At 40.0% G+C, this 22,933-nt stretch overlaps 1 protein-coding gene and 1 long non-coding RNA gene across 2 annotated transcripts in view; both read left to right on the forward strand.

The window, feature by feature from the left end:
• Window positions 1–7,257, forward strand: part of zgc:174356 (uncharacterized protein LOC100137120 homolog) — a 53,657-nt gene extending 46,400 nt beyond the window's left edge. Inside the window, exon 7 of the mRNA XM_067454584.1 lies at window positions 7,015–7,257. Within this exon, the coding sequence (XP_067310685.1) occupies window positions 7,015–7,066 (52 nt within the window). The 3' untranslated portion in view covers window positions 7,067–7,257. The remainder of the gene's footprint in view (window positions 1–7,014) is intronic.
• A 5,253-nt stretch (window positions 7,258–12,510) lies between these two features.
• Window positions 12,511–13,951, forward strand: LOC137090636 (uncharacterized). Its single transcript, XR_010907928.1, has 4 exons — window positions 12,511–12,863; window positions 12,978–13,065; window positions 13,179–13,292; window positions 13,587–13,951. It is a non-coding gene; the product is annotated as an uncharacterized lncRNA (long non-coding RNA).
• The last annotated feature ends 8,982 nt before the right edge of the window (window positions 13,952–22,933 follow it).

Below are 22,933 nucleotides of genomic sequence, written 5' to 3' on the forward strand. Positions count from 1 at the left end.
CTTTTCTGGTTAAAACTGTGCTGGATCTTTTCTAGAATAAAACAAGGTTAATAGTATATTGCTCATACTCACGTATAAGATTGGTGAATTAAGCCACTACACAATGATCATATTCTGATCATCAAGCAGCCAAAAGCATCTGATTGTGTTTTCTCTGCTTTTCTTGCCATAGCAAACCCAGTCACAGCAGTGAGAGAAACACTAACATTAAAAAGTCGCCAAACTGCCCAACTAAAGAAAACACTAATCGCCATAATGGTGACATAAAAAAACTCTATTAATTCTCAATAAGAGCTTATGTAGCGTTGGCTACCGTTATTGTGATTAAAACTCACATTCAATGAAAAGTTAAAACTTATTGAGAATAAGTCAGCCACATAAAAGCAACATCCCAAAATTACCGTCTCTGCCACCACTGAACAAGTGGGATCTTTGCGAAAAATCTGTGCTCATTTTCAAATACACTTAGCTTTTTAGATTAAAATTTACTTAATATTTTAGGTGAATGTGCTGTGACTATAAAACATTAAATATTATTTGTAAATATATGATAAAATTTACTCTTTTTTCTCAGTTAAGTTATTACATGAATAGACTGTGTACATTTTACTTAAGATATATAGTTCCAACTTAAACTTGATTTTACAATGTAATAATTACATGAATTAATGTAATAGATTTTACCATACCACAAAGTCATTTTTTTCAGTGCAGTGCAGTTGAGCTCTGTTGACATTTGACAATGCGTCGCTTCGTTGCTCTGATTGGTTGTAGGTCTATCCAATTGTTGTCTTTTCTGGTTCGGTTGAAACACGCCCAATAATCACAGCCAAATGGAGCAGTTTCAGACTCATATTCTGACTAGAATTGAGTATGACCACGTCAGGCTAAAGAAATACAGTAAAAAACACAAAAAGCACCTGTAATAATGTAAAGTATTATTTAGACTTTATTTAAACTTTTTAGTTGAGTATATTTTTTAGTTGTGTACATTGTCTGCATTGTAATTGTTGAGCCCAGTCTTTCTTTCATGGGATATACATTGTATACTGATAGGCAATGGCATTATATAGAATAGTTTCAGGTAGAAATGACTGACATTTGAAACCATACATGGAGTTTTGCTAAACCTCCTGTGATCATTTAAACTGAATTTTTAGTTTAGATTTATTCTGTCTTTCAATGAAAACAAATCCACAAGTTGAACCTTTGCTGCAGAGCTTGAAGCTAAAATGTGCATGGCAGTTGGTCAATACATTCCTCTTGTTTTAATTGTTTATTTATTTATCGGTTCTACTGAAGAAATGTGTATTGGCGTTAGCCTAGAGGGAAGTACAGTTCTGAGACCCTTGGAGTAAATTGTGTGTCTGGTTACCATGGCGGCACCATGAAAATGAGTGTTGCTTTGCGCTCTGAATCTATAATGATGGCGAGTTCCAGCCTGGAGATTATTAAAGAGATTTGTGAGTGCTGTGGCCAATTTTTTTTTCAGTTTTGACGTCTGCACCTCAGGTTTTGTAAAGCAACCATTTTTCATGTCTAAAAAGTCAATTCATATTGCAGAACGCTGTTAAGATAAATGTTTGATGACTCTTGACTTTATTGGACAGACACGGGATGAGTATGCTCATTTCTTAATGCAGAGAGGAATGCTTTTGCATGGCTGCCTTTAAATATGCAAGATCCCTGAGACTTGGTTTGTTGTTCTATTTTCATCATGAATAATTATGGTTTTTCTCAGCCAAAACAACAGTGTGGAAGTATTGCAGGTGTAGATTATGGTTCATTTGCCTCAAATGAACCTAAAATTCATAATGTGAAGTCACAGATGGTACATTTTAAAACTAATGGACTAACATTCCAAATGTGCAGAAATTAAATCAAATTATAAATATAATTCTGAGGCCATTTACTCAACATATGTGCTGTCAATCAGTTAAAAATTAAACATTATAATTTTTTTACAAACAAATTAATTGCTAAAAAAACTAAACAACAAATTTCTGTAATTAATCACACCTAACATTTAAAGTTTATATATATATATATATATATATATATATATATATATATATATATATATATATATATATATATATATATATATATATATATATATATATATATATATATATATATATATAAACTTTAAATGTTAGGTGTGATTAATTACAGAAATTTGTTGTTGTGTGAGTAAAATGTGAGTAAAATGTTACGGTTTGTAACATAACCGTCATATTATTATTTATTTATTTTTTTAAAAAAATTAAAAAAAAATGGGGGGGGGGGATGTTCGTCTGTTATAGGACAACTTAGTTTGATATACGGTTTTATAAAAGCTATTTATTTGTTGTAAAGTGTAATAATCAATAATCCCCCCCAAAAAAAAAAAAAATCTGATGTTGGGCGCAGATGAAGTAGTTGATTGTTAGCTTACATGTGTAGGTTTAGGGACAGTGTCTTTATGCCAACATTATCTTCATAACTTCTTCCGAAATAAAACGTTTATCCCTCTCTTGTCAACATTATAGCTTGGTGCATGTGAGCACAGCGCTCGCTGTGTAACTTACGTCATATAAGGAAGCACACTCAAAAGTAATCCGGTCAGGTCGTGTACATGGTGAAGCATGTTGGTGTATTTACGTGCCAATTTTGCTAAGAGCGGATAATACGTTTCATTGTCTCTCCACCACGCTAGTGTATTAGCCGTAGAGTCAATTGGTTGTTCTTGGAGATACCAGGTTAACTCCGTGTCAGCGCGGGTTGTTCTTGGAGATAGCGGGTTAACTCTGTGTCAGCGCGCGCTCTGATCGGTAAGGGCAGAGATTTCAGACCTCCATTTATTAAGGAGATGATGATCTCCAAGATTTCTCAGACTTCTCCCGAATCATCTCCAGCAGTAGCAGCCTCCGAAGCACCACTAACTCCACCTCCGTTTCCCTCGTCAGCTGATACAATTCCCCCCGGAGTGCATCTTATTCTTTTTTTTATGTTTGTAAAAAATATATTTTAATAACACTGTTTTGGCGGTTATAGAGTTCTAATGACGGTGTTTAACTATAACCGTCGGTCTCACGGTTATACACTAACCATCACACCCCTACCTCCAGGTACGTTTCCCTGTACTTTTTGGGTGAAACGTCCACCGGAGGCGCTAAGTGGTAATATTTTTTTACATCATGGCTTCGCGTAAACATACACGAGCCAACCTGATCTCACAGAATGAATATTTATAGCCTTTTTATATTTTGGAGCAACTAACTCCACTCCTACCCTAAACCTACCAACTCTCAACAATATAAAACACGTAACAGGCAAATAAATGTACAGTCACATGTATTTACTGCAAAAACTGACCAAAAAAACTGTATAGAAGTATTAACTCATGTTGCATTCCATGTCTTCTGAAGTCATATGATATCTTCATGTGAAGAGCAGAGTTGATCTTAATGTTTTAGTCGTTAAGTTGTCGTGCTCCTTTGCGAACAGAACACACATGCACCATGCACTCGTTCAATCATAATTCTTATTTAAATGATACACAGGGCAAGTTTAGAATGACGCGATCGGTCATGAGACACACGAGAGCCAATGGCATTTTACAATCAAAGCTGACGTAATGACGCAATTGGCCACGAGACACACGACAGCCAATGCTGTCAAAGCTGACGTGATGTTTCTTGGCCTCGGAACACTTGGGATATTTGTACTTTCTGAATAAATTATGCATGCAGTTGTATCTGCCTGTTATATCCTGTTTTTTATAATACACAAATGGGTAGGTTTAGGGAAGGGATTGAGTAACGCGTTCAAAATGTGTCTGAATATGTGTGTGTGTCCTCAAGGTAAATGGATTTATAAACATACTAAATTGTTTTTTTTGAAAATGTAAAAATGCAGAATGTTTCTTGTGATGGTTAGGTTTAGGGGCTGTGTGTGTGTGTGTGTGTGTGTGTGTGTGTGTGTGTGTGTGTGTTTGTGTGTATGTGTGTGTGTGTGTGTGTGTGTGTGTGTGTGTGTGTGTGTGTGTGTGTGTGTGTGTGTGTGTGTCTATGTGTGTGTGCGTGTGTGTGTGTGTAGGTTTATGGGCTGTGTGTGTGCATGTGCGTGTGGTGGGTAGTTTTAGGGGTAGGGTCAGTGTAGAGGGATAGAATGTAACGGCGTTGATAAACACGCTAAACAGCGATTATGCGTCTTGATAGCATGCCAAAATGGCATACGAATTGGTGTGTTATACATACGCCATTTCATGAGATCAGTCTGGGAATGGAGAAAAAATATTACCACTTAGCGCCTCCGGTGGACGTTTCACCCAAAAAGTGCAGGTAAACGTACCTGGAGGTACATATTTCAGGTGTTGCAAAAAATGTAGGCAGAGTCACGTATTGCCAATTAGCCTGGGTTGTCGGAATGGGATGACACTTGGTGACTTTTGTTGCATTTAATTACTAAAGCTAACATTACAACAGCATCTTGGTTGTGTGGTGCTTGGTCCAGTGTTTCTCAGAAATTGCTTGCTGCACCTTTAAACTTGATCAAAGGAACAGTTTGCCTCACTATTTCTCAATATGACTGTAATTTCAAATGTGCTGAAATAAAGAACATTTCAGTAATGATTTTGGGACAACGGCAATGCCAGTGACCAATGTTTAGTGCCTGTACTCTCTCATTAAGCAGGAAAATAAAGGCCTATCTCACTGTCTGCCAAAAGCCAAATGCATTCAGACTGCCATGTGACACACCTGCACTCTGCCTGACAACAACAATTAGCTGTCCACACTACATCGCACTCGATCCCTCGCAGAATCAGCAGTTTAATTAGTGTCATTCAAGCACTGTATTGTTCAAGTCTCTCTTCGAAATTGCATGTGGAGGAAATGACTTCTGCATATTTATTACTGACCCATCCTAGAATTAAAAACTATTATGCTTATTCTCACATGCTCAGAAAAAGAAAACCTACAATATTTATCCGAATATGGAGATGGACTTAGATTAATGTGTTTGAAAAATGGGAGAAAGTGCTTCTCTGACTGCATATTTGCAAGTTGCAAGCAAAAGACTAATTCACCCAGCTGTTGCTGTCAAAGGTATTAGTCAAATTTATGGATAGCCCTTATTTACTAGCTTGAAATCCTGACATTCTCTCCATTAGTATCTCATTTTGTGGAAATCAGCCTGGTTCCTCATGAATGTCGTAACACTTTACTTTTACAGATTATTACGTCATGTACTTTACCGTATTCTGTGTGTACTTTACAATATTTCTTATTAAAAATTACAACCCATGTAAATACTGCAAAAAAATATAAATGTAAATGTGCATGTGCAACATGTTTGAAAAATCCATCTGTACACGTTCAGTATGCAAATACTCTTCTGGTGACGAAATTCATGTCACGGGTCAAACGCACTGTGCACTGACCCTTGCGGATGGTTAAAAAGTGAAGTATGCTTTTTTCCTTCACATTACAATTATACACATTAAAATCTATTAAAATAAAATAAATACCTTTTTTATAACTCAAGTAATGCAAGTAGATGTGCAGGAACTAAGGTGCAATACCAGTGAAAAACATCACAGTTGCATTTATGCATGTGGCCAACACTTTTATCCAAATCCAATTATGAATGTGATCAAACTAAAGTATGAAACCTGTGACCTCTCTTCCTACTGAGCTATAAGTAAAGCCTTTTGCTGCTACTAGTGAAAGTCACAGAGGCAGGAAGGTTTTAGTTTGCCCTTGACAATGCATAAACCTTCTTGTGAATTATGGACGACCTATTTAAGACACCTGGTGGCCTGCTGCCATTCCTAAGCCAACACTAAATTACACATACAAAAAGTTATTATTATAGGCTAACCAAGCACTGATGGTGTGAAGGCCCTTATTGTATCCATTAGTGTTCTTCTTCTGCTTCATTCTTGAAGTCAGCGGCTCATTTTGAATTTTCAGAAAAATCTACCCCTTTTCAAGCTCCTCCAATACCATTGGTCCAATTTTCACCAAATTTGGCTAAGATCATTTTCAAACCATGCCGATATCAACTGACCAAGCCATTCTCGAATAACGATGGTACAACGATGGCAAAAATTGATGGTGTGGTGCCAAGCTGATTCGGTGGCTGTATCCTGCAAGCCTTTGGTATATTGACACCAAACTTTGTATGTGTCACACTGACCACACCATATCAATTTGGTAACAGCACCGCCTAATGTTCAAACGTGATAAGCAATGAAATCTATTAGTAGTGATTGTATTCATGATTTTTCACCCAAAATAATCTAAAAATTCAAATACCCATCGTTGCAGTTGATCTGATGCTCCCAGCCATGCTTCTATAGCTCATTGTGCCGTTTTTGTGCTTTTTCTGCTTGCATTGTGTATTATTTTTTCTCAAATAGTTTCATTGTATAACATGATATTGGTTTTCCCGGCCTACATTGTAAAACAACAACATTGTAAATCTATAATTATGCTATATTATCACCAAAATATTGGATTCACTCTATTGAGCAGCTGGTTTTCTTTCAGTTGGCAGAGGTTTTGTATTTCTTTTTGGAACGGATTGAGTGTAGGCCTCATTGATCTTACACACCTCAGTTTTTTTTAGGTGAATAAGACTGACTACGCTTTTTTTGTAAGCTCAGATCAGTAAGTTTTCAATAATTGAAATTGTGCTCCATAAAAACAGTTAAAAAAAAATATTAAAACCACAATTTGGTAATAAAATAGCGTAAAATAATTTTGTAGGCTGGTTCAGGAACACCACAAGTGTAACAGATTGGGGGGAAATTATCACAAAAAGTCAGTAGTTTTTAATCCAGTGTGAAAACTGCCTTTTGCATTTAGCATTATGGGGAAAAGAAAATCCTCTCACACAACATAAGGGTTAAATCATTGGGAGGATGGTTTTAAAAAATAACAGAAGGTATATTGCCATGGGAGTGTTGAGTTCTTCTGTTTTTTGGCAATGCCTCTTATTGTGACATGTCTCTTTTTTGGATTTTAGGTGGATTAGCGAGATGCCTGCCACTCACCCTCGCCTTGTGATTTCAGACTGACTCTCCTCCTTCTGGGTTTTTCTTCCAGCACAAAGTGGATCCATGATTTGATATTTTGCACACTTTTCTGAGACAAACTGATCTTCTCTAAAAATCCAACTAAATGCTTCTGCATCCAGGAAAAAAATAATAATAATGTGCTGCCTGTTCCACTACAAGAAAATTTGTAATGTCACTTTAAATGATTCGTTTGTAATATATGTAAGTACTGTATAATAAATTTCAAACTACAGAATGATATCATGAAGCAAAGTTCTTTTGGGAGCTGAAATGCAGTGAAGTCTGACTGAGCATTAATAACCTCTTAATAAAATTAGAATGGTGAAAGGTCAAATCCAGAATTGGAAAAAGTAAATGAGAATCGCTGCCTGATAAGCCATTCACCACAATTAGACCGACACAGGGTAGAATCCTGAAATCGTTCAACAATTAAATATATTTCAAGCCATCGTGGAAAGCTGAGATAGTAAAAAGCATTTCCTCCAATAACTGGGCCACAGACGTCTCTTTGTAGTTCTTCATCTCAGAACACAGAGTGCCAGAAAACCATATGGGCTCTGTAGGCAACCGCAAAACTTCAATCAAAGGTGGTCTGTTGGGGAAGGAACTAAATATGGAGAGATAGATTAAATGGGAAGTTTGTTTATGGACTTTTGAAAAATGAATCTTTATTTTTCCAAACTTTTCATAAGCGTGCCATGAATGAACACAGATGCTGTTCATGGTACATAAGCGTTATTGGTGGTCTACATGGACAAGCCTTTTTAAATCAACATGGCACGGTGTACTCAACTTATTTGATTTCTGAAATCTGATGTATTTCCAAGTGAAACAGGATAGGGTATTGGGGGGGGGGGGGTGGAAGAGGGAATCAACTGGTTATTGTGAAAATTGGTCTTTATTTCACGACATTGACACTGGTGCTTATGATCCAGTTTATATATATATATATATATATATATATATATATATATATATATATATATACAGGTCCTTCTCAAAAAATGTGCATATTGTGATAAAGTTCATTATTTTCCATAATGTAATGATAAAAAAATAAACTTACATATATTTTAGATTCATTGCACACCAACTGAAATATTTCAGGTCTTTTATTGTTTTAATACTGATGATTTTGGCATACAGCTCATGAAAACCCCAAATTCCTGTCTCAAAAAATTAGCATACCATGAAAAGGTTCTCTAAACGAGCTATTAACCTAATCATTTGAATCAACTAATTAACTCTAAACACCTGCAAAAGATTCCTGAGGCTTTTAAAAACTCCCGGCCTGGTTCATTACTCAAAACCGCAATCATGGGTAAGACTGCCGACCTGACTGCTGTCCAGAAGGCCCACTGCATGAAAACCCTGGAATACGGCATTATCCGGGCATGGTAAACTCCTGTGTAATTTGAGGTTTACCCGACGTATGTGGGAAAAAGCGGATCAGAGTAACACGGAACAGTATATTTCAAGATACACCCGGAAACCTCACATATGCGGACATATACAGGCATCCGTGAAATTTCACGGAAATATACAGCTGAAACACTGCTGGGTGCTAGGACTGGTGACTGTTAGGTGTGAAGAAGGCCTTTCATATGTTAATGACACTGAGGTGCTGGCCGTTCTCAGAGGGAGGGGTGGCAGGGGAGGACTTCAGGATTATGACTCTTAATCAAAGTTTTTATAAAAACACTACAAAATAAACACCCCGAACATTTAGTCACAAAAACAGAGTATTTAAATTAAGGAATTGAATGGAACAAATAAAGGAAAATTAACCAACCAATTTAGAATAACACATTTATTGTGAAGTTTTACAAAATGCAGTTAATAACAATACCATTTAATAAAAAGGAATGTACATAAATGTGAAATAATGAAAAAAAATGCCTTTAAAACACAAAAAAACGGATATGCTCAAAATAAAATTAAAGGAATAAAAAGGTCGTTGGAAATCGCATGGGGCTAAATCTCAAACATTGTGCAAATGGGAATTATGACTGATACCTTTTCTTTTGTCTGACTTAACTACACAATGTATGTACTTAGTACACATCTCCCTGCAATACGTTCCACAGGTAGGAACGCTGCTGCACAATCAGTCTGTGTCCCAGGTCTTTTTTTACCAATGTCTCTAATGACTGAGTTACTTTCTTGTAACAATAGGTTAGTTTGGGGTACAGATATTCCTTGCCGTTGAAGCTTATCATCTTTTTGGACAGACAGCATATTCAGTGAAGTTGTCGTACTGGTATATTTTCTTAGTTAATATAAAGTCTTGGGAATCATACCAGCAAATTGCATTAATCAATCAACTTTATTTATATAGCGCTTTTACAATGACGATTGTTTCAAATTAGCCTCACAGTGTCAAACGAGACCGTATTGCAACAAAATTTTAGTTGGCTGTAGGGTCAACAATGTTGGCAGATCAATATTATAGTTTATAGAATTAAATAAGACCCAATTAATTCATTTTATTTGTATATTTAGTTGAATAACTTGGATCATAAATTTAGTGTTATAGTTTTAGTGTCCCCAACTGAGTAAGCCAAAGGCCACAGTGGCAAACCCAGAGGAGACGCCAATCAACACTGAGAATATTTCCAATGAGCCATCAGTTGTCTGAGGCATAGCAGCAGGGCAGTGATGGCATCATCTGAAATGTTGAACAATGCTTGCCAGGTTAAAAGCATTATTGCTAATAGCTTTACAAGTAATAAAGCAGAGCTGTCTCTATTGTCATTATCTTCTTCAGGTTTGTCATCTTTATAATCCAAATGTTCACTGTGCTGACCATCTGTAAAGACATGTTGCTCTTCATGGTCACTGTCATCATCTGAAGACGTTTCACTGAGCTCCAAGGAAAGCCTGAGCAGCTCATTGCGGTCTTCTTCTTCTTCAAAAAAAGACATTTGTTAGAGTTTTTTTTTTTAGAAAAAAATTAATAGAAGTGTAACAATACACTTGCCTTGCCTTCAGTGATGGATAAATCAAGAAGATCTGCCGAATCTTAGTTCTCATGTATGTAAATGCTTGGTTTCTTCAAATATGCAGAAATCAACTTTCTCTTGGTCTCCAATGTCCTCTGTAACAATTAAAGAACAATACAACGATTTTAGCTACACACAAATTTACATACACAAGCTAAATACAAAGATATAGTTTAAACAGTGAAACATCAACACCAATTGATTAATGGCTGGAGCTATGCATTTGTCTAGCATTATCTTAAAGTTAGCAGCTTTTTACTAAAATCCCTTAGAATCACATATCATGCACTTTACAGTACAGCATGTGTACGGGTCATGATGGGCCATAGAAATGTTAAAGCAGCACTAGGTAACTTTTCAACCTTCATAATATATTTTTTAAGACTCTTGTGATGATAAATCGACTTACAATAGGTTGAATGACACGTCTGCCATTGCCTGATGGGGTCTGTATCGTTTTTAATCGTACTTTTAAACTGCGGGTTTCGGGTAGTAACCCGAGAAAAAGAAAAGAACTACAAAATTCAACTGCTTTACGGCATATACGTCACTTCCACCAACACACACACTTCCTTACATTCGGACGTGCGAGCCCAACTTTGTTCGTCGGATAATATAGTCATGTCCGAAGCAGCAGAGACAAATAAGAAAGAAAAGGTTTTGTTGGAGGAAAGCAATAAGAGGAAATGAAAAAATGATGGGATTAAAGGCAGGACGAGGATCAAAATGTGACCAGGGTTTGCTCGTTGGCGTGAGCTGAAGGAGGCGTGCCCGACCGATGCTGTCCTGCTTGTTACGGTGAGCTACCACTCAAACATTGAACTTACTGAAGTATCTGTAAAATGGTAACCAATAGACTACTATAATGACGCTGGCTTGTAAACGTGAGCATCGTGATTATTTGGCGTTTAAAAAAAACAAAACCCATGAAATTATATTCATATGACATGCTGAAGCATCTGCCACTGACTGTAACGTTACCTGGGATGAAGACATTTCACACGCGACGCCAGAAGAACTCCTCTTGCAGTTTTCAGGGGAACTGTTAGTGCTGCACCGACCGCACCGACCCGCGGGACGCTTGAAGTTATTTGGCCCGCACCGCACCACTGTATATATTTTTACAACACGCCGCGCACCCGCGACCATTAAATAGACATACGGGGTCCGCGGGTTATGAGACGAGACTAGTTCAGGGCTATCAGGGTTGTCATGTCAACAAATGCACGCGCGATGGCATCCCCTGTTGTAGGATGACAGCTTACGACAGTAGTTGAGGACATAATTTTTTCCAAACTGTAGGGGGACCCCGAGAGCAAAAGTAGCCAAGTGGGGCTTTAATGGACCATTCGTAATAGTTTATCCAAATAACTTTAGTTATTGTTATGAATGGCCCATCATGATTTAAATGTTCAGCAAATACAGCTATGACAAAATTTGTAATAAATAAAAGTTACAATGTATTAACAAGACTTATGCCTATACTGGAAAAAAAAACAAACTTACTACATTCTGAAAACAACCAAATCACTATTGTGTGTCAACTCTAACCAAAGCAGATCATGGACATCAGTGTAATGTTGCACGACATCAGTAAATATATAAACCAAATGCTGATGATCGCCATCTTATTTTAGCCTACTTGTCATTTGGTTTTACATTTTAAAAAAATGTTCAGTAACTTACCCAAATGAATACCAGCATCATCCCAGTCCACAGGTCTCATTTCGTCTGGATGAAGTTCATCACATGCACTCACTTCCAGCTCTGTGTTGTGATTTGTCTCAGCTGTAATCGTTCCATTGTGGAAAAATAAACTTTTTTTTGTGAAGATATAAATATGCATGTAAAACATTTGCGATGTGGTCGCAAAACCGCCGAGCTCTCTTTCTCGTATTATTATCAACAGGTGGTTGTCCTTCCATGTTGATAGATAATTATGTCCAGCATTATATTTTTGCACCAAATTAAAGATACACCTGCGACGCGTCATACCGAGGGCGTGGTTTGAGTGGGGATTAGCAAGCAAACAACACGCGCCAAAGAGGGGGCGTTTTGAGGTTTGAAATCAACCACTCACAATACAGGTGGTGACGGAGGCGCATCCAATAGTAGTGTATTGTTACAAGCGCGCGAAAGTTGAAACCTCCGCATTGTTTCCGGAAGTACAGAGAACGGATTGTTGTTTTTTTGTGGTGTTTGGTTGAGATTTGGAATCGATCATTTTCGACAGATTTAATATGGAGAGTAAAAGGAACCTTAGTTTTTCTACTCCACTGAACAGAGGAGGACAAGCAGGCTCAAGCTCAAGCCCAGTTACTGTGAATGCCTTGATGAAGCAGCTGATCTCCGGCCAGAGTGCTATATCTCGTCAGCTTACTACTTTAATATCTGCACAGCATGAACAGGCTGATCTTCCTTAAGAGGCTGTCCAGCGTCTTTATTCTCTCGAGCAAAAGTATGAGCAGCACGGACTAACTTACAGGAAGAGCCTAACAACATTGTGAAAAGATTTAAAAGGGCACGTAACGTGAGGTAAGTTCAGTTATTGTTATATAATGTGCCTGTAAACCAAAGTTGGCTTACAATTAACGTTAGCCTAATAACGTTATGTGTTTTGTCTCCAGCGGTTACTTTGATGGCCATCTTATTCAAACTTGAAAATATTGTGGTTCTTGCAGATTGTGAATCCGTTTAAACGCATTTTAATTTCAAACTTTACAGGAATCTGTAAGGTGCCTTTGTGTGAAACCCAATTCAGAGAACAGCCCACACAAATACGATCCACAAACTGGGTAAGACTGCTTATTGTATACTGTAAATGTTAGGTTAACCTACTTCTAACGTCATATGGATTTGAAATGCCAAAACCGAATTTCATTAATTATAACTGCAACTTTTCCCCCCAGAATAGTCATCACACAACCTCGCTTTGACCATTTTCCTTTGAAGAATTAAGGACAACTTTTACAGATGTTGACCCTGAATGTGTAAAAGGTAATCTTAAAGATTGTATTATTTTTTTTAAAGTAATTTTATATTAACATTTACCATGTGTGCTTTGTTTTGCTTACTTTTATTGGTATTACAATTATTCATGATTTATTTAGCAGGTTGCAAGACATATTGAGACACCACGGAGGAAGTAGTCTTTGGCTCAGCCTGAAAAGGCCCAAAAAAAGACACACTATGAAGAACATGGCAAAGAACCGTCAAAGTGAAGGGTAAGTTAAGAAACTTGCTAAGCATTTATTTTCTCTTTAGGAGATATGATTTTGTCCATATTGTGATTAAACTTAAACATTAAACCCAATACTTTGATCAAATCTGAGTGTGACATAACCATACTCATTAGTGAATAATGCAAATTGCATGTAAACTGGAGTGAAGAGTTCTGCTTGTCATGTGAGCATCTTCCTGCGATTAAGACCTTACTCTTAGAATACATAGTTGTATTATTGTTGCACATGTAAACACAGTCTGTGTTTTAGAGGTTAAATTACTGTCATGTTTTGCAGTTGCTGGAGACCAGGTCCAGGGTTGTACAAGCTAACGCAGAAAGAGACCTGTGAGAGAACGCAACAATAGAGCAGATGTCTGATAAAGATGATGCTGTTGTTGATGGAAGGCCAGTGTGGATGGTGAGGTCTCCACCAAACAGAACCACGGTTGTCTGCGCTCTGCCAAGTGCTACGAACCAGACTAGAGGCTGACCCACGCTACACGTCACATCATCAGTGCATCATTATAATGTATTTTTACAATGCTCTTTGGAAATGTTTCCACTTATATATATTGTTTACTTAGAACATATATTATATGCATTTTTTTTCTTTTATTTCTTTACATCGCCGTCCTTTAAATAGAATTTGCTCACTTTTTTTCCCCCATTCATTTTATAATATATGTTTACAATGCTCTTTGGGAGTTTTTTTTATTATTTTTTTTACTTATTTTTATTTTTTACTTGGAACATTTATGTATATTATATAACCTTTTTTTAACATTCTGGTTCTAATTTTATAATGTTTACATTTTTGCATTGTCTCATTTTATAATGTTACATTTTTAGATACACTGTGTATTTATTTCTTTATATCGCCAACTTTTAAATATGTTGTGTTAATTTTATTTTTCATGCCTTTTTTACCCTTTCATTTTAACTTATGTTTATTTTATATAGTTATATTTATATTGTTTATTTGTTCCTTTTAAATGCCTTTATTTTTTTTTGTTCTTTACATTTTCATCCCTTTTAAATACATTTTGTTCACTTGTTTTTGTTTCTCCATTCTATTATTTTGCTCGTTTAAAATGCTCTTGGTAATGTTTTATGTACCTTAATAAATATTCCATATTTTCCTAAATTGTTTTTTGTGTGTATTTTTCCTTTGGGGGGAGAGGGGGGTGGGGTTTATGGTGTATGAGCAGTATCTGCATAGCTGACCTATAACCAATCAAATCACTAAACTATAAGGCCTAGGGCGGGCTAAGTTTTAAAAGTAACCAATCAAATCACTAAGCTATAAAGCCAAGGGCGGGCTAAGTTTTAAAAGTAACCAATAAAATCACTTTACTGGGTTTTCAATGTGCCCTGTCCTCTAATAGCAGTTTGGGTTTTGGGAGTGGTTTTAAAAGAACAACCAATCCAGTTTGAGTTGAAAGACCAATAGGGGATGTGAGGCAAAGCTGCTCAGAGGTGTGAAAATGTCTCCTGAAAAAACCTGATGGGATTACTTGCCATGGCAACAAATGGCTGTAGCATGGAAGTATACGGCCACAACATACATCCGATTTGGTATCATTCCGGATGTATACGGATATATACCGATCCATGGAATTTGACCTATCCGGCCAGTATACTCCCGGATTCTTCCGAATTTCAGCAGTGTATACAGGAGTATACGGGTCCGGATACACCTTTTTTCATGCAGTGGCCATCATTGACACCCTCAAGCGAGAGGGTAAGACACAGAAAGGAATTTCTGAACGAATAGGCTGTTCCCAGAGTGCTGTATCAAGGCACCTCAGTGGGAAATCTGTGGGAAGGAAAAAGTGTGGCAAAAAACGCTGCCCAACGAGAAGAGGTGACCGGACCCTGAGGAAGATTGTGGAGAAGGACCAATTCCAGACATTGGGGGAGTCTGGAGTAGAAACATCCAGAGCCACCATACACAGGAAATGGGCTACAGGTGCCGCATTCCCCAGGTCAAGCCACTTTGGGCTACAGAGAAGCAGCACTGGACTGTTGCTCAGTGGTCCAAAGTACTTTTTTCGGATAAAAGCAAATTTTGCATGTCATTTGGAAATCAAGGTGCCAGAGTCTGGAGGAAGACTGGGGAGAAGGAAATGCCAAAATGCCTGAAGTCCAGTGTCAAGTACACATAGTCAGTGATGGTCTGGGGTGCCATGTCAGCAGCTGGTGTTGGTTCCACTGTGTTATATCAAGGGCATGGTCAATGCAGCTAGCTATCAGTAGATTTTGGAGCACTTTATGCTTTCATCTGCTGAAAAGCTTTATGGATATTTCCTTTTTCAGCACGACCTGGCACCTGCTCACAGTGCCAAAACCACTGGTAAATGGTTTACTGACCATGGTATTACTGTGCTCAATTGGCCTGCCAACTCTCCTGACCTGAACCCCATAGAGAATCTGTGGGATATTGTGAAGAGAGAGTTGAGACACGCAAGACCCAACACTCTGAATGAGTGTTGAATCACCATGGGTGAAGGCAAATTGCGCACCCGATAAGCCGTGGCTATTGCCTGGACGATCCAGTTACTGATCGTTTGCTTTGCCGCAGGCAACCCTTTCTTGGGAGGGCCAAAACACACCAACAGCTGGTCCGCTTTACTCCATTGAGCTGACCTCTCAACGTAAACTCTCAGAGCCCTGACCAGGCAGAGCAGGTGCAGCCTAGATTCCTCTGCCGTTGCGTGAGGCGGAGGATGAAACGCCTGAAGAAACACTGACCTCATCCTAGATGGAACTTTGGGCATGTAGCCTGGCCTGGGGTGCAAGATAGCTTTCACCCCACCTGGGGCAAACTCCAAGCAAGGTGGCATCACCGCCAAGGCCTGGAGGTCCCCCACTCTCCTCAGAGAAGTGATGGCGAGGAGAAAAGCTACCTTGAGGGTCAGGTTTCTCACCTCAGCCGACTCTAGTGGCTCGAAGGGGGCCTCGGCCAAACCTTCGAGAACCACTGCCAGATCCCAGGCTGGGATTCTGGGATGAGCCGCAGGCCTCAACCTCCGAGCCCCACGGAGAAACCGTACAACCAAGTGGTGTCTACCCAGTGGACCCGCATCTAAAGGCGAGTGGAAAGCCCCTATGGCAGCCACATACACCTTTAGCGTGGATGGGGTCAGACCGGCGGAGAAACGGTCCTGGAGGAACTCCAGCACTGACGCCACAGTGCAGTTGACTGGGTCCCCCCTCCGTTCTCTACACCAGCTGGAAAAGACATTCCACTTCAGGCTATACAGTTTCCTCATAGAGGGAGCCCTAGAGCTGAGAATGGTCTCTACGACATCCTGTGGCAGGCCATCCCCTAGGAACTGTGCCCCCTCAAGGGCCAGACCCAGAGGTCCCACAGCTCGTGCCTGGGGTGAAATATCATTCCCCCTGCCAAGGGAGGCCGTCTAGGAGTGCCACGATGTCGGAGAACCAAACCCGGGTCGGCCACCGGGGTGCTACTAAGAGAAGGCTGATGCCCTCCCGGCGGACCCGCTCTAGAACTCCCGGGAACAGAAGGATCGGGGGAAATGCGTACAAACGTAGCCTCGGCCACATCTGAGTCATGGCATCCAGCCCCAGAGGGGCCGGATGCCTGAGGGAAAACCACAGTGGACAGTGGGTCGTTTCTTGAGAAGCAAACAGGTCCACTTCCACTGGGCTGAACCTCTCGCACATGGCCTCCACCACCTCGGGATGGAGTCGCCACTCCCCGGGCCTCAGCCCCTGCCTCGACAGGACGTCTGCTCCCTGGTTCTGGTCCCCTGGGACGTACATCGCTCTGAGAGACGACAGTTTCCCTTGGGACCACAGGAGGATCTGATGCGCCAACCTGCATAGTGGGCGTGACCTCAGACCCCCCTGATGATTCAGATACGATACCACAGACATATTGTCGGACCGTATCCGGACATGGTGGCCGAAGAGGTCCGGGAGAAAGCTCCTCAGAGCCTTGTAAACCACCAACATTTCCAGGCAATTGATGTGCCAGGAAAAATGCTGGGGCCCCCACAGACCTCTCATAAACCGGCCTTCCATGACCGCACCCCAGCCCGTGAGGGAGGCATCTGTTGAAAGGATCTTCCTGCAACATGACGCTCCTAACAATGGCCCTTGGGACAGGAACCTGGGATTTTTCCATATGACGAGGGAACGAAGGCATTTGCCTGATCATACGAAAAGGTTTTCCCCTCGAGGAGAACCCCCTGGTCCCAGTCACCACTGGAGGGGCCTCATGTATAGCAGGCCGAACGGAATCACGTTGGACGCTGCTGCCATGAGGCCTAGCAGTCTCTGAAACTGCTTCACAGTGCGGCTGTGGCCTAGCTTCATGCCTGAGACCTCCACCCGTATGGTCTCGACCCGCGCTGGAGACATGCCTGTCCGCATCGTGGTCGAATCCCATACTACTCCCACTGGGAGGGCTTTAACACGCTCTTGCTCATGTTCAATCTCAGCCCCAAGCACCTGAGATGAGGCAAAACGACATCTCGATGCCGAATTGCCATCTCCCGCGACTGGGCCAATATGAGCCAGTCGTCGATGTAATTGAGTACACGGATGCCCTGGAGCCTCATCGGGGCCAGAGCTGCATCCATGCACTTGGTGAAGATGGGAGGGGAAAGACCCGATATTGGTACGCTTCGCCCCCGAAAGCGAACCTCAGGAACTTCCTGTGGGCAGGGAGGATGGAGACATGAAAATATGCGTCCTTCAGATCTATCGTGACGAACCAGTCCTCGAACTGGATCTGAGTCACTATAGCTTGAATGGTGAGCATCTTGAACCTGAACCTCCTCAGAGACTGGTTCAAGTACCTCAGATCCAATATTGGACGCAAGCTGCCACCCTTCTTGGGAACAATGAAGTACCGGCTGTAAAGCCCCGACTTCCTGTCTGGCGGAGGAATGCGTTAGGAGGTAGGATATCTCCTTCTCCTTCATCCCCGATAGATTCAACCAGAGGCGCCTCTCCACGCACACCAAACCAGCCATAGAGCGGCCGATTGCAGAGCTCTGCTTGGTAGGCCTGCAGTACTGCCATGGTGTGCAGGCAACTACCAGCGTGCCCGGCCGCTCGATAAGCAATCGTCGTCGTCCCTGGTGGGCAGGGGACTGGGGTATTTCACCCCAGGCCCGAGCTGTGGGACCTCTGGGTCTAGCCCTTGAGGGGGCACAGTTCCTAGGGGATGGCCTGCCACAGGCGCCTCAGAGAACTGGGGCTTTCAGGGATGCTGCCGCTTCGGGAGACAAATTGCTCGCTAGTGCCTCATCCAGTTGTGAGCCCCATGATCTCCGCCGCCGCGCTGCCTCAACAGACACGGGACCGGATCCCTGGGATTCGTGAGCCTGGCCACTCTCATTAAACACGGCCAGCCGTGAGCGCAGCACCCGGAGGGGCAGCTTCTCACATTCGCTGCAGGCGGCACCCTCAAGCGCTGCCTGAGCGTGCTGCGCCCCGAGACACTGCACACACAGCTGGTGTGTGTCCGACCCCGTAATAAAACGCGGGCATGGGTGCACACACCTCCTAAACTGCTCGCTTGCCATGCTTGCTTACAATATAGGTGACAGACAACAGTAAATAGACGAACAATATAACACAGAGCGCCTCGCTGAAGAGCAAAGACTGTCTGTAGTATGAGACGGCGCCTTCTTATAGCTTCCGCGTATGCCGTCACCTACTACGTCATGACGTAGCACCAATCAGATTGGTGGCAGATTTCATTCATACTTCCGAGACGTCACGCCGAGGGCGTTCCCCAGAGTGTCGTCACTCGACGACGCAGTGCGAGTTCCCTCGATAAAGGGAACTGTAAGAAAGTAAACAGGGCCAATTTTGGTGTTAGGTTGACTTTACAGTTTTTCTCAATTGTTTACAGACATTTTCTGAAACCATGCCTCATATTCTCAGAACTCTACACACAAATCCAAAAGAAAACACACAATGGGCAAAACCCCTCAATTCTCCTGCAAAATGAAACTTTACATTCAAAACAATGTTATTTCTTCTCAAAATGGGATTTTGTTTTCAAATGAAACACACAAACCATCATATGTATAGACATTTATAAGAACCAGCTGAACACGGATGTGCTCAATGTAAAACACTATGATGAATATAAAACACTTCTCCATTCATCATAATGACTTAGGCCTTTTTTTGGTTCAGTGTTACACTTACTACGGACAGTACAAACATAAGTGTGTTGTAAAATATTTGAGAATATTGTTTTTATACTCAGAACACACAAATGCACGGTAAAATTTTATTTTATTTTTTCCTGCAAAAACAATGTACACAGTGTGCATCCCATTCCTGCTCATTCTGTTGTTTATGTAGTGTATGTGCAACACAAAGTTGCACATACACTACATACAAAACAACAGAAGAATTTTCTGCATTAAAATTGTGCCAAAAGCAGAGAATTGTGTGTAGTGTTTTGAAAAAAGTGTGTTTTAGAACTGCAATTTGGATTTAAAGCAGGAACTGTGCTTGTAGTTTAGCAGAATTGGTTCAGGGGGTTGGTGAATGAGTTACATGTTGTGGTCATTGTGTCTCAAGTACCAGAATGTGTGTGTAAACAATTGAGAAAAACTGTAAATCATGCTAAAACCATTATAGATCACAGATACACTGTGACGAGTCACGGTGTGATACACTGCTTTGTAACACTCATTTTCTAATTAAGCTAGTGATGAGACACAATACCATATCTTTAAATGACACCACTTGCTGCAGCTCATCCCAATCAAATCTGTAAAACAGTATCTCGAGGCTGTTTGATATCGACTGGCTGATTGTGATGGGAATGAGAAGAGCTACCTCAACAGCCTTTGGAAGTTTGGACATATGCAAACACATCCAAACAGAAATTAACATACACGCACAAACACGAGCGGTGAGGGCCAGCGTCTCCCAAAACTACCATCTCTGATAAGGCTGAAGAGAATCTCATTACAAGCAACACACACACGCACACACACACACACTGCAAACGGTTCCCATCAGTTGTAATTATCATTGGTATACCCAGTGCAAGCGCTGGCAAGTTCAATCCAATCACAGCACTGCAGCGTGACTGAAATTGAATTGTATCGTATTTAAATGATCAGACTGATTCCAACCGCATCAAGGCGGTTTTCGCAAACCTGAAAAATGTAGAGTCGGGTGAAGTAATCCTCACAAAGCTGTTTAGTGTGTGTGCTGGAATTGTTCCTCAGTTTTGTTCCTCCAGAATAGTGGAGGCAGCATCATGTACACATCGTAAAGCCGGGGCAGCTCTGTGTTTGTGTTTCAGGAGACTGCACTGCCCTTGAGCCTCAGGTACAGATGATGCTGACACTCACTATAATGAGAAATAGAAGACGCCATTAATTGCCTGGCATACATCGTGAAGCGGTCGAAAGAGCCTCTCAGAGCAATATCTATGCAGAAGTATAGAAGAGAATCATTATTTTTCAATAGTCTTCTCTAATTGCAGCTCTGATCAATACAGTTCCACACGGCCGGATGGACCTGCAGAGGATTTTCCATGACTTTATTGCATCACTGCCTGGATTAGTGCTGACCACAGGGGGTTTCTGTGCCAATATTGTTTGACAAAACATCATTTGAATTGTATTGAGTGTTGTATTGAGGCTAGTCTAGATGAGAAGAGAGATGTGACGTTATCATTCTGCGATTCTGAAGATTTATGTTCAAGATGCTGTTTTAAATGGGTCTTCAAGTCACAGTCTTGGCTTGCAGGCTCAAACAAATCTGCATACTTTTCACATTTCCTGATTGTAGAGGGGGAAATGCAAAATGTATGTGGTTGTATGTCAAAAAATATGTATAAATCTGCAGAGATTGTGTGTGGTATATATATATATATATATATATATATATATATATATATATATATATATATATATATATATATATATATATATATATATATATATATATATATATATATATATATATATATATATATGTAGTATGTTGTCAAGATACCAATTATGACCAGTGTGTTTGTCCTCTGCACTGCAAAATTCAGGTCTCCATTTGAAAATTGTCTAGTGACTGATCACATCTAAATTTTTCAGTTAGCTGAATATAATTTCTTTGAATTAAATTACATCAATTCACAGAATTTGAATTCGGACAACTGAAAAAATTTGATGTGATCAGTCACTAGACAATTTTCAATTAGAGACATTTTTTTTTTTTTTTGAATTCCCAGCCCTTTATTAAAAGTAATAATCATAATTTGATGCCACAGTGTGACCAGCCTGACAGAGATGAGTGAACAATCCCTTTATCAATCATGTTATCAATCACAGTTGCTGACATTTCATAGTTCTGAACAGGTAGGGATAGGGGTGGGTGATATGTCCAAAATCTTATTTCACGATATGAGTAATTGAATACTTTTATATAATAATAGTTATTTAATTTTATTTTAAAAGATGCACAGTTGACAATAGGACAAATATAACAACGATACACATTAAATAAACATTGTTTTAAATTTTGCAGCTACAATAGGTCTACTTAACATAGCATTCAAGTGAGAAATGTTTCAGCTGATTGGTTCAGCTGATAGAAAGGCAACAGTAACTCAAATAACCACTCATTAAAACCAAGGTTTGCAGAGAGCACCTCTGAACGCACAACACATTGAACCATGACACACTGCTCGAGGGTGGCAGTGGCTCAGTGCACTGTAAAAAAAAATTGTTGATTTTTGTTGGTTTAACTTAAAAAAAGTAAGTAACCTGGTTGCCTTAAAAATGTTGTGTTTATTGAACTTAAAAATTTGAGTTGATACAATGAAGGAAATTTGTTCAATAAACAGAAACTCAAAATATTTTGGTATCTGAACCACATAAAAAATGTGATAAATCATGAAAATAGCACTATTTGGCATGTTTCACTGCGTCATCAGAAATAAAACACACACAATTTCCCAATATGCTTACAAAATCTTTTAATAATATTTTAATAAAGGTTGTCGAATATCCAAAAATGTTCATTGTATTAACTCAAAATTTTAATTTCAATGAACTCAAAATTTTAAGGCAACCAGGTAACTTTTTTTTTAAATAATTTTTTACAGTGTGGTTCATGGTTGCCTATAAAACGAAAGGTTGGTGGTTCAATCCCCAGTTCCACCTGACCAAGTGACGAGGTGTCCATATAAGCAAGACACCTAAAACCCCAGCTTCTCCTGATGAGCTGGATGGTGCTTTACGTGGCTGACATCGTATTTGGTGTATGAAAGGGTGACTTTTGTAAGGCAAAATATAAATTGCTTTGGATGGCCATAGGGTCTGTTGAAAGCGTTATGTAAGTGGAGTCCATTTACCGCTGCCACTCCTGTCAGCTAGGAACAGGAAACTGAGGCTACAATTCACACAGACTCACCGAGACTGGACAATAGAAGATTGGAAAAATGTTGTCTGCTCTGATGACTCTCGATTTCTACTAGGGCTGTTTAATTAATCACAATCGCAAAATTTCTAAAATGCATAACTTTTCTGCAATTTAATTTAATAATTTATTTATATGTTAATTCAGAATATTGCAATGTTTTTGTGCGCATGTTTAAGATGTTAACCAATCAGAGGTCACTCTGCGCACCGC

Source organism: Pseudorasbora parva, chromosome 10 (assembly GCF_024679245.1).
Source record: "Pseudorasbora parva isolate DD20220531a chromosome 10, ASM2467924v1, whole genome shotgun sequence".
Lineage (NCBI taxonomy): Eukaryota > Metazoa > Chordata > Actinopteri > Cypriniformes > Gobionidae > Pseudorasbora > Pseudorasbora parva.